At 34.1% G+C, this 13186-nt stretch overlaps 1 protein-coding gene across 1 annotated transcript in view; it reads right to left on the reverse strand.

Annotated features, from left to right (window-relative positions):
• The window catches only part of Inx2 (innexin 2), a 28990-nt gene extending 19137 nt beyond the window's left edge, over nucleotides 1-9853 (reverse strand). The window contains exon 1 of the mRNA XM_075300786.1: nucleotides 8170-9853. Within this exon, the coding sequence (XP_075156901.1) occupies nucleotides 8236-9333 (1098 nt within the window). The 5' untranslated portion in view covers nucleotides 9334-9853 and the 3' untranslated portion in view covers nucleotides 8170-8235. The remainder of the gene's footprint in view (nucleotides 1-8169) is intronic.
• Between the last annotated feature and the right edge of the window lie 3333 nt (nucleotides 9854-13186).

The following is a 13186-nucleotide window of genomic DNA, read 5'->3' on the forward strand; positions in this document are numbered from 1 at the left end:
AATTCTGGTAATTCACTCAACCCAAAGTGAACCTTCCGAAGAAAGGTTTGATAGTCGGCTACTGCCTAAACAAATTTGCAAGCATATCTCTTTTCCTTTGCCAAACTCAAATCATCGATTTGAATGTAGTTGGCTGGGTTTGTTTTTGTTTTATCTACCAAAAAATTCAATAAATATTTTTGACAAATTCAAGAAAAATTATTACAATAATAATATAAAAGAAAAATTTTATTACATAAAAAGAAAAAAAAGTTTTTAATCTTTGCTTCAAAGATATTTTTCATTAAATTTATGACACTAATCTTGGAAAGTTGAGTTTCTTAATTAAAGTCATACGTCTTTGAACTAAGCACAACTTTCCTTAAAGCGAAAAAAAAACTTTTTTGATTTAAAGAAATCGTCTTAAAATTAACTGTTATTTAAGTTTCAGATACAGGCTAAGGAATTTGCATCTTTGGTTTAAATATTTTTAATGTTTTCTTCAATTGTTTTATTTTTAACGTGATTTATTAGTCTATGTATTATATCATTATATTATTTCAGTTTCCTTGTGAAATTCTGCAGCACTCATTCTTATTTTTGGAATTTAAAAAAAAAATTAAGTATCTGTTCTATGTTAATTTGGATTTTAATCTGGCATTTTGTATGTGAATAGCTTTGTTAATATATCGAAAAGAGATTAAATAGTCGATAAATGAGATTTGTGTCTAGGGTGCCCAAAACCCGACACCGGTTAACCGGACTCAAATATCACAATGGACTGAATAGTCTAAGTGAACCTGAAACTTAATCGGGCTGCCACTTTAGCTTTTAACCGGTCACAAACCGAAATCCGATACTGAAGAAATTAGAATTTTCGATTAACCGCATAAACCATTTTAGACCATTGGTTAACCGGTTTTATGTATTACAGTGGGATGTTTACATTTTATATATTCGGTTTTGAACGGTTAACCAGTTTTGTGTAAAAAAAAGTGAAAAAAGTTAAAGTGTTTTAAAAAAATTGCATTTTTTGATACATTGAAAATAAAAAACAAAAGGGTATTTGGACACCCCACTTGTTTCTTAAATTTAGTTTTATTGATCCCACATTTGAAGTTATATAGGTCCCTACAAAATGTCCTTATTTTAAAAAAGCTGCATCTTTGACTCGGAACCAATACCAAAATCCTTAAAAGAAGATCAAAACCTTTAAATCTAAATATATATTTTTATACTTTAAACTTTTCGTTGCTTCGTCAAATTATTGAAGAATGACTGAAAAAATCTTTCCCGGTTCTAAAGATTTGGTCTTTATACTAACGACTTTGGTACACTCAAAACAATGAACCCTAAATGGTACTAAAGCCAATTTAATTATATTTTATATGTTTATGAACTAAAAAAGGGAGACATTATACACAGATAAAGTATAAAGATTTACAAAATTCTTAAAATTTGTACATTTTACAATAATGCGCCTATATTCAACTTCATATACACTAATAGAAAAATTGCGTTTCACAATCGTTAACGGACTTTGTCAAAATGAAATGGAAACGTTCACAAAAAATCAAAACGGAATGTTCACGATTTCGTTCACGGCCGTTCACGATTTCGTGCACGGCATTCGTTTTTCTTTGGCCATGAAAAGTCTTGAAATAATCGTCAGCCCTTGTTATGGCAACTCTGCCGTTGGTGCAATGTGCTAAGGCGACTGTTAACGCGTATCGTACAGGCAACACAGGTTCGAGTCACAGTAGCGGAAATCTTTTTTATAAATTTTGTTTAAAAATTCGAAACCATTGCGTTTTCAGATCATGAACGCTGGTTGTTGTTTTGACAACGTATGGTGTCATTTTTACGTTGTCAGATTGACCTCATCTGCTCTCAGTTTGACAACACATGTGTGTTGGTTCACTTTCAGGAACGGATCATTTCGAAATGACCACGCTATTCTTGATTTATTTCTATGGGTCTAGTACTAAAGAAATGTTTGTAATTTTGAACTCTAATATATACCCAGCAAAAACTAGGTAACCACATCTCATTACAAGTTACATTACCAGGAGTAAAGCTGTCATTACACATTGCATTACATTGCGGTGAGTTATAATGACTAACTTGTAATGGCAATAATAAATACTTCTCGGTAATTTTTGAATTGATATTCTCAAAATGTAATGCATTTGGCCGTTAATGACTTAATAAAATATAATAAATGAAATGGTGTCATTAGAGCATTTACTTAAAAAAAAGTATCAACTATAAATAAATAAAATAAAAAAAACTCAAAAAGAATATGTTATGTAACGGTAATTCTGAAGATTTTTCCGTTAAGGAATATTCTTCACGAATATTTCATAATAATTGTGTTTTAAATTAATGATATTACCATTTTAAATAAATGCTTTATTATACCTCATTCACATTACACTTTCAAAATCGACTTCAACTGCCATTTGCCTTATAAAAAGGATATATAAAATCCACTTTTAGTAGATTTCGAACATAATGTGAATCTAACTCCCTTAAACGACAACATTTATTTATATTTTAACTGTGAAAATAATTTGCCTGTAATCTTATTTAGATGATTTGTTACATTTTTGTTATACCCTCCACCATAGGATGGGGGTATATTAACTTTGTCATTCCGTTTGTAACACATCGAAATATTGCTCTAAGACCCCATAAAGTATATATATGTAGGTCGGATGGTATTGTAAATGGGCCATATCGGCCCACTTTTACGTATAGCCCCCATATAAACGAACCCCCAAATTTGGTTTGCGGGGACTCTAAGAGAAGGAAATTTCATCCGATCCGGCTGAAATTTGGTACATGATGTCAGCATATGACCTAACAACCATGCAAAAATTGGTCCACATCGGTCCATAATTATATATAGTTCCATATAAACCGATCCTCAGATTTGGCTTACGGAGCCTCTAAGAGAAGCAAATTTCATCCGATCCGGCTGAAATTTAGTACATGGTGTTAGTGTCTCTAATAACCATGCAAAAATTGGTCGAAGTCGGTCCATAATTATATATAGCCCCCATATAAACCGGTTACCAGATTTGACCTCCGGAGCCTCTTGGAAGACCAAAATTCATCCGATTCGGTTGAAATTTGGTACGTGATGTTAGTATATGTTATCCAACAACCATGCAGGAATTGGTTCATATCAGTCCATAATTAGATATAGTCCCCATATAAACCGATCCCCAGATTTGACCTCCGGTGCCTTTTGGAGAAACAAAATTCATCCGATCTGGTTGAAATTTGGTACGTGGTGGTAGTATATGATATTTAACAACCATGCCAAAAGTGGTCCATATCAGTCCATAATCATATATAGCCTCGATCCCGAGATTGGGTTTTGGAGCCTCATGGAGGAGCAAATTGCATCCGAGTCAGATGAAATTTGGTACATTGTGCTAGTATATGGCCGTTAACAACCATGCCTAACTAGGTCCATATCGGTCTATAGTTATATATAGCCCTCAGATAAATCGATCACAAAAAATTGGTCCATATCAAGTTCATAATTGTATATAGCCCCCATATAAGCGACCCCCATATTTCAATTCTGGGGGCTAATCACGGCATTCGATATCGAGAACTTTTGATCGAAATCTAAATTTTTCGGATCACGGGAGTCGATATCGAGTTTTTTTGATCGACAATTTTTTCGATTGGTAAATTGCAATCGTAAAACATTTTTCATTTGTTGTTTACATTGTTTTCGCCATATAGGAATAGTAAATATATTAGTTTTAGTTCGAATTGTTGCTAGTTTGTAGTAAATCTACATATAATGATCATATTTTGAATATTTAGGACTAATGCAACTCCAATAAAAGTTAAACAAGAATTGGTCATATTCGAGTTCGGCAGCGAGCATCCTAGCTTGGCAAAGAACCATATATAAAGTGCACATGATAGATCGATATCCAAGAGATTGTGATCAACCAAATACCGTACCATTCTGTGAGAACATAACGCTTCCGGACCACCTTGTAAGAATAGTGAATTATGAAGGCTTCCACTCACAAAGAGTTTTAAGACGGCAGACAATTGTAAAGTGATAGAATTGACGTTGACATGCCACCAAAAATTATTTTCCATCCTTCGTCAGCCGAAATCGTCTATTGAGCCAGCAAAAGGTGACTTTCTAACAGTGCACACCATTTCAAACCCATGTACTTACACCAATAACAATATGAACTTTTATTCCTTATTTGTCGCCGAATTATTTTATATTCATCTCATCCTCCAATTAGGAAGGAATTCGGAGGAATGTAAAAAGAGATATGGGTCCATAAGATATACTGCAATATAATTTACTTTTTACTTTGAAACCTCCAAAAAACATGTTTTTTCTACATTCTATTTTGTGACGCAAACTAATTTTGTCATTTCATTTTGTTCTGCTTCGTTTTTTGCTGTTGGCAACGCTTGAGAAATTGCTTCAAATTTCGATCGAATCCCGTGATCCAAACTTTTAATCGTATCGACAATTTTTTCGATACGGTTATGAATTCGATATCGAATGCCGTGATTAGCCCCCTGGCTCTCTACCACGTATGGACTAATTCACAATTTAGAAAACGATGTTAAGAAGTTTTAAGAGACCACAACCCAAGTAATTCGATTGTGGATGACAGTCTTTCGTAGAAGTTTCTACTCAATCCATGGTGGAGGGTACATAAGATTCGGCTTGGCCGAACTTACGGCCGTATATACTTGTTTATTTCTACAATATTCGTTTCTATCCACGTAATGTTCATATTACAGCATTACTCGCCATATTTTGATTCATTGTAATCGGTTAATAAGTGGGTTTTGGAGCCTCATGGAGGAGCAAATTGCATCCGAGTCAGATGAAATTTGGTACATTGTGCTAGTATATGGCCGTTAACAACCATGCCTAACTAGGTCCATATCAGTCTATAGTTATATATAGCCCTCAGATAAATCGATCCCCAATCACAAAAAATTGGTCCATATCAAGTTCATAATTGTATATAGCCCCCATATAAGCGACCCCCATATTTCAATTCTGGCTCTCTACCACGTATGGACTAATTCACAATTTAGAAAACGGTGTTAAGAAGTTTTACGATACCACAACCCAAGTAATTCGATTGTGGATGACAGTATTTCGTAGAAGTTTCTACGCAATCCATCGTGGAGGATACATAAGATTCGGCTTGGCCGAACTTACGGCCGTATATACTTGTTTATTTCTACAATATTCGTTTCTATTCAAGTAATGTTCATATTACAGCATTACTCGCCATATTTTGTTTCATTGTAATCGGCTAGAGAAGTCAATATTTTCGAGATTTGGTTGCCTGAGACAATAAGTGGTTATTTTGTAAACTTTGGTATATCAACGAATAAGTGATTACATATTAGGTGATTATATGCTTTAAAAGCACTAATTATTTCATGGTCAAAGGTATGCCTGGGGAGAAGTACTTTCCTCCTAGGGCATGCGTATGTAAATGTAATCCGTAGCGATGACAATTAATAAGTGGTCATTAATTTTTAAACAGGCTTACCTACAAGATTACCGGGTAATGAGAGTTTTTGCTGGGTACCTTCTAATTTTGAAAGTTTCTTTTACAAGTAAACAAAAAAAAAATATGTCTATTTATTTAGTTTAGTAAAATCTGCGAAAATTTCTCAAATTAACCCAAATGTTCCTTAATTTTCATGTGAAAATGGAGTCCTAAAAAGAAAGTCTTGAAAGATATTTATTTTTGGGCGGCTTTTAGCTTTGTAGTCATGATATAAAATGTCAACAAACTTGAAAACGATTTCATTAATTTTGAACAATTCTTCAGAAATATTAAAGCCGTCGAGTCGTTCGTAGTTCGACAAAATTTTCTTTCATGCAAAGATACCATTTCAAAGTAGAACCACCAAATTCTAAGAACGTTTTCGTTTCGCAAAAAAATATGTTGCCTTGGTGTTACACTACTTTTGTCCTCATTGCATTTTAAATGATAATTAAAAATTCAAAAATATCAGAAAATTTTCCTTAATTTAATCAATCTCAAAATTTGAAATAAACTTCAGTTCAATTTTCATACAAGATTGTTCATTTTTCCTATTTTTTCTGTGTGCAGAGAATTGCGTTTTCTATGCTACGCAAAAATGCTATTAGTATTTTAAGAACATGAAATCTTTATGCTTACGACCATATTTTTTCAGTGTAGAGTTTATAAAAGCTTTGAGTCCGCCAATATGTACTTAGAATATGAGACCATCAGTTAATTTCCCCATGATAAAATCAGGTAAAATGTGTCTCTTTTTCTGTTTGACAATAAATATTTCATTTTGGTAATCTTTAACATAATGTCATAACCTCTCTATAATCTCATAAAAGATGGCATACCCTAAAAGCCTCTATTCAAAATCCATTTAAATTAATTTGCTTATCTGCATAAAAGAGATTTCTACACATTTCGAAATCACCAAGCAGCAACGGTCTCCTCATTATTCAAAACTAATCTTCAAAAAAACAAAAAGAAGACAACATAAACTTGTTGCTGCTTCTTCGCCATCCCAAAACAAAAAAAGCATAAAAATAAACCTGTCCAACATGAATCCAAGTATTGTGTATATTTCAATACAGGTAGCCCTTATGGATGACTAGAGAGTGCTGAGACGACAACAACCTGTATTACGTTATTTTTCAAGATACTTCATACCAGAAAAAGGTCCATTTTATGCTAAAGAAGAAACCAGAAAAATGTTGGGAGCAGCATAGGGGTTTGTGTCTTTTTCTCTCTATACCAAACTAAACGAAAACTGATCATTTTTTAGAAATCCATTAAAATTATAGCCCTGAACTTGTTTTCCAACCTAAAAGATGCTGTGGGGAGAAGAAAAAAAAACAACTGAGATGGAAGTTGCAGGTTCAGAAACATAACCAAAATAACTTAACCAGCAAAAAAGCCTTTTGTTTTTTTTTTTTTATTATTTAAGGTATCTTCTTCTTGAAAAAGATAAACGAAGTAGAAGAAGAAGCTTGTTAAACCAGTTTTCGAAGTCTAAGTCTAAGTGGCATGCCGACGACATCGAACTTCCAAGATCTTTGGAAACTGATAATTCACCTGGAAACAAGCAAAATAGTTCTTACTCGAAAGATAGCTGCTTGGGTATAGCAGGCTATGGCTGATGGTAAAGAGAGCTACAACAACATAAAAGGGTATGTGGGGTTCCATTCATTTGTCTTTTTTTTTTGTAACTAGTTTTGTTTGACGTTCGTCTTTGTTTATTTTTTCTGACTTTTCTTTGTAAGGCGCAGGCGCGCCGCCGACCCGTAGCCATATTGATTTTTTTTCTTTTTGGATTCATAGAGATTTGAAAATGCCTTTACGGCCAGAGAGTGATATTTTATGGGGTTTCTTCAAACGAATAACAACAAAATAACAATACAAGTTTTCGAAAAATTAGAGGCATTTCGAAAATATATTTCTCTCTCTCTCTCGCTCTTTTTATTCACATATACACTCATACATTTATAATCATCCCTTTTGAGTTTAGAATGGAATATCTAGGTGTTAGTTAAACCCGGTAGTTTAGTTTGAGTAAAATTGTAAATTCTCTCTTTCTCTCACTCTCTATGAGTGATATGTTATCTTATTCTCTTTTCGATTTGTTTACTCATTTTCATTTGAAAAAAAAACAATTCGACTTCGAATTAATTTGGTTTTGTGGCTTTGTTTTGCCTTTGTAAATAAAAAAAAATTTTGAATTTGTTATTTTTCGATTTTTTTCTTTTAATTTATACAGTTTTTATTAAATGTTTTTTAAGGATCTTATTTTTTTAGATAAAAATAAGCTCTTTGCAATTTCGTTTTTCTAAAAATTATTTATAAAAAATATATAAATTTTTATTTTAGTTTTTAGAGGTCGTTATTTTTTGTTTTTTATATCTTCACTTAATACTTCTAACAAACATACAAATTCACAGCAAATATTGTGATATTTTCCCCATTGATTTCCAACAAAAAATTGGTCGTAGTAGTAATCTCGGTCTCCCGCCCCTTAACAACGGTTACGAGTTAAAGTAGTCATAGTCTTCATAAAGTCTTCCTTCATAATTAAATTAAATGTCTTAAATTATTTTGTTTTTATACGGAAATTATATATAAAAGAAATTCATACATATTTTCGTGTGGTGGTGGTGGTTGCGTTGATTTATGGTATTGGTATTTGAGTTTCATCCTTTGTTTATGCTTCCATACGTTGCTTGTGAGTCGTTGTAAGACCCAATTCACGTGAGAGATCAGTTATCACTTCTTTGTAGATCAAAGGATCAATATTCTTGCCCAATTGATAGAGCAAAAACCAATCGCCAATGTTACATTGTTTGGCCACGGCTTCAACTTCATCCACTTCCGCTAGACGGGAACGGGCACGTAATAGTAATTGCCTTAGTTTGGGACCCATGACAACAGCAATGCGATAGACCAAAGAGATACCAGAGAGTATGGACAAGATGATGAACCAGAACCATAAGAAGACATAGATTTTCTCATTGACAATATTCAGGGGCAGCACACAGAGACCATCGAATTTCTGCACCGAACCAGAAGGACCATATTTGTGGAATGTACATTTGGTGACTTTAGGAAATACTCGGGCCATGGGATCAATACGTTCATCAGGTTCCATTTCGGTGAACTTCAAAACATCACTGCCATAGGTGGAGAATTCACCATCCAAAAAGAAATCGACAAAATAGATTTGTCCTATCACATTGATGAAATTCAAAGCCTCGCACAAGAAGAAACGGAATGCATAGAAGTTATGGCGATTTAGATTATCCACAAAGTACTGGACCAAAATACGTTTACGATCCTTTTTACACTCATCATTGACAATGGGGCTGTTTAGGTCCATGACCAACATTTTCAAACGGCCTCCTTCCCATGATTTCCATAGATAGCGGGGTACATAGAACAGAATGGCTTGGAAGAATAATACAAAACAGACCCACTGATAGTATTTGTGGTATTTGACTTCATCTTCTCCCTCCACATGGGAACCCACACCGGGTTGTACTACATCTCGTCCGGTAGTACCGGTCAACAGCTCTGGTACCGTAAATGTTGAATAGATCCAGCAATATGTATCCATAACGCCCAAGGGGATCTCATCGACAATACAATCTATGGGGTCTCCAATATATTGACGTGAGGTAACCAATAGGGAGAAGGCAATCAATATGATTACCGTCGCTTTGTAATGCATGCGGAAGACATTGTTATCGATGCATACTTGATCGATCTTCAATAGCCCCTTAACGGAGCCAAAGACATCAAACATCTTGCCGGAACTTTGGTGACGGTGGTGATGATGAGTTCAATGGACACAAAAGGCACAAAATTCACAATATTTTCAAGTCAAATTATTATGTTTTCTAATACAAAAAACACAAAGTTCGTTGTTTAAGATATTCGCGATATTCCCGTTTTCCCTGCTTCTTCAAAAAAAAAACACAAAGATTTCTTCACTTAAACTTCATAATACTGAAGTATTTTCTCTTAGTATTTGCCTTAATGAGAATTGCACACACGTTTGGTTGGGGTTGGTCGTTAATTCGAGTATAAATGAAGCTGATGATTGTGGCGGCCCTACTTTAGCTTTTTGTATTTTGGAATTCATAAAGATTAGGAAATTATTCTCTAAAACGAGATAATCATTTTCTTTTTTTTTGCTGTGTGGCGTTACTGAGTTAATTTCACTTAGGCTTAGTTTTTTTGTTTTGTTGTAAAAACGACGACGTTAAACGACGCTATCACACCGTCACTTAAACGCTCTGTTCGAATAGAAGATTGAAACTGTCTGGCTGGATCTCTACGGAGTGGTTATTCGGCCTTTTTGCTTATCACATAAATTGAGTGAATTTTCGAATACTAAAACTCTCTCGTACTCACACCACTGTATAAAATGTCTTTGGCAGGGTAAAAAGCAGAGAGCTTGCTCTTTCAATGTGGTGGTTGAAAACACGAGCTGGTAGTGGTAAACCATTCGCAAGTATTGGTGAGGTTGTTGCAAGTACTCTTGAGTACTCTCTAAACATTGGTTAACAACAGGTATGAATGAAGCTATAACAAAATCTCGCTTAAACCGACCCTAACATTCTATGCACAAGCTCAAGACCCATGCATTTGCATTTTTACACCCTACCCATCCTCTCTCAATTGCATCTTAAGCTACAGACAGGCTTTGTCTGCATATGCATACTTGTTTGTTGTTGTTGTTGTTTCAGTGTAGGCGATATCTTGAGGTGAGTCTGTATGAGTGTAACGAGGATTTTTCCCATTTCGTTTCAGGTACGAAGAACAAAATCGTCACGAGTATCTTTTGTTGTAGGATTTTTGTTTGGCTTGGGTAATTTTCATGGTGTACATAAAACTTTTCTCCTCTTCTCATCATTGCCTTCACCGTTTCGACCATGTGTTTTTGTGGGGTGGATCTTGGTTCAGAGATGCTCTGTACACTGTGCGTATTTGTTTGTGTACCTGGTTGTTGTGTGTACCTCTCTTACGTACTGCACTTATAATCCTGTTAGCGCTTAATGTGACAGACGAATTACACTTTAGTTTTATTTTCCAGCCATATTATGTTGGTATTTACGAGGGCAGCTGGGAAAGTGTTCATAAAGGAGATGGGTTTCAGATCGGGATGTAGTTTATGTGACATTTTAACACTGGAAAGCTTAACCTACTGAAAGTCACGGGTAAGCTTAACATACGTCTACCACCGTGGTGCAATGGTTAGCATGCCCGCCTTGCATACACAAGGTCGTGGGTTCGATTCCTGCTTCGACCGAACACCAAAAAGTTTTTCAGCGGTGGATTATCCCACCTTCTCTAAGTGGTTTCACTGCAATGTGGAACGCCGTTCGGACTCGGCTATAAAAAGGAGGTCCCTTGTCATTGAGCTTAACATGGAATCGGGCAGCACTCAGTGATAAGAGAGAAGTTCACCAATGTGGTATCACAATGGACTGAATAGTCTAAGTGAGCCTGATACATCGGGCTGCCACCTAACCTAACCTACGTCTACGTCCCACAGACGTATGTTTAGCTTCCCAGCAAAAAAGCGTCGCCAAAATAGTAATGAAAATGTTCTTTTTGGATCTGGAAGTGGTGCAAAATTGACACAGAAGCGATGAATTTAACATGGGCTTGTCATAGGACGGAAGTTCTCAATTTCAACAGCCGTTGCACTGAATTTGCATCACTTCTTTTGGTGTGATCCGAATTCAATGTTTTGGATGTAAATTAAAAAGTTCTGTGATATTTTGCCAATAAATAATTTTTATAATTTTTTTTTTTATAATTTTTATGGGTTTCTAAAGCTTGTTGGAAACGTTTGACCGCAAATAACATATTTTCAAAAATTCACAATTTTTTCAGATTGGATTTAGCATTTTTTTCGACAAAATTTAAATGATTTGTACCATTTTATGAATTTTCAAACTGTTTTTAACCAATTTGAAACAAAAAAAGTTACAATTACCCACTAAAAGTATGAAAAAAAACCAAGTTATAAGAAATTGAATTAAAAGAACTTCCTGAGTAGTTAAAATAAAGAACATCATTGGGAGTGCATCTTCTGGAAGTGCTTTTAAAGTTGTGCCTTTGGAAGAACTTCCAAATTTTTTTGCTGGGTTATCATAGTTTGTCATCATGTGGACAAAATTTTGCGATTTTTTTTTAATTTTTGTACTTACACCGATTCTATATACAAATCCTTATCATTTAAACAAGTTTTTGGCTAAACTTTCATTTATTGTGTAACATAAAAATCACATTTTCGGTACTCATTTTTATGAGACAGCGCGAAAAACAAAAAAAAACGCATACGTCTTTTATGCGTAGATAAGCTGCCTAGGGTTAAGGGTAGATGGCATTTGGTAACACAAGTCTATAGTTACTTATGAAATTTTTACAAGCCATTAGATACATTTGTATCGGAGTTTATTTAAAAAGTAATTCATTCGTACTAGTAGAACAAATTATGTTCCAAAATCGTGAACGGACGGTAACAAAATGAGACGGAAGTGTTCACGAGAATTAAAACTACTCCGGCGACTTTTAACGCCTGTGGAGCAGAAAATCCAGGTTTGAGTCGTGTAGCTGAAGTAATTTTAACTCTGAAATGTGCAGGATTTGAAAACAAAATAATTGTATAATTTTTTTTATTACAAAAAAAAAATAGTACAATATTTCGGGATTGTAGAACAAAACCAAATATTAACCATTGAAAATTGCTTTATTGTTTTCCAAAATATTCTCATTAACCCTAGGCATCCCTAGTCATCCTTTGTCAAAATTACGATGCTTAATTTCATTTTCGATCTAAAATGAGTTTTTGATGATTGGGAAATTATTGTTTTATACTAGTTAAAAACAAATTGGATAAGAAAATAAACCCAATTTTGGTTCTCATTTTTACTCATGATGCAAATTATCACGTCTTAAAATAGGCCGTGGTCACAATGACGAAAGATGACTTTAATATAGACAAAATATGGATGAGGTTTAAGGTCGACATTAACCTTCTTTTGAGCGATTGACAAATTATGTGGGTTCAAACGCAAACATATTATTTGACGATCAATTTTTCATGTATAATTGAATGTATACTTGTCCCACTAATACCCAGCAAAAAAAGCGTCGCCAAAAAAGTAATGAAAATGTTCTTTTTGGATCCGGAAGTCGTGCAAAATTGACGCAGAAGCGATGAATTTAACATGGGCTTGTCATAGGACGGAAGTCCTCCATTTCAACAGCTGTTGCACTGAATTTGCATCACTTCTTTAGGTGTGATCTGAATTCAATATTTTGGATGTAAATTAAAAAATTCTGTGATATTTTGTCATATAAATAATTTTTATAATTCTTTATAATTTTTAATGGATTCTAACGCTTGTCGGAAACGTTTGACCTCATATATTTTCAAAAATTCTCAATTTTTGCGGATTGGATTTAGCATTTTTTCGACAAAATTTAAATGATTTGTAACATTTAATGAATTCTTACTCTGTTTTTAACCTATTTGAAACAAACAAGTTAAAATTACCCATTAAAAGTATGAAAACTCCACGTTATAAAAAATTTAATTAAAATAACTTTCTGGGTAGTTAAAATAAAGAACATCATTGGAA

The sequence above is a fragment of the Haematobia irritans genome, chromosome 3 (assembly GCF_050003625.1).
Source record: "Haematobia irritans isolate KBUSLIRL chromosome 3, ASM5000362v1, whole genome shotgun sequence".
Classification (NCBI taxonomy): domain Eukaryota; kingdom Metazoa; phylum Arthropoda; class Insecta; order Diptera; family Muscidae; genus Haematobia; species Haematobia irritans.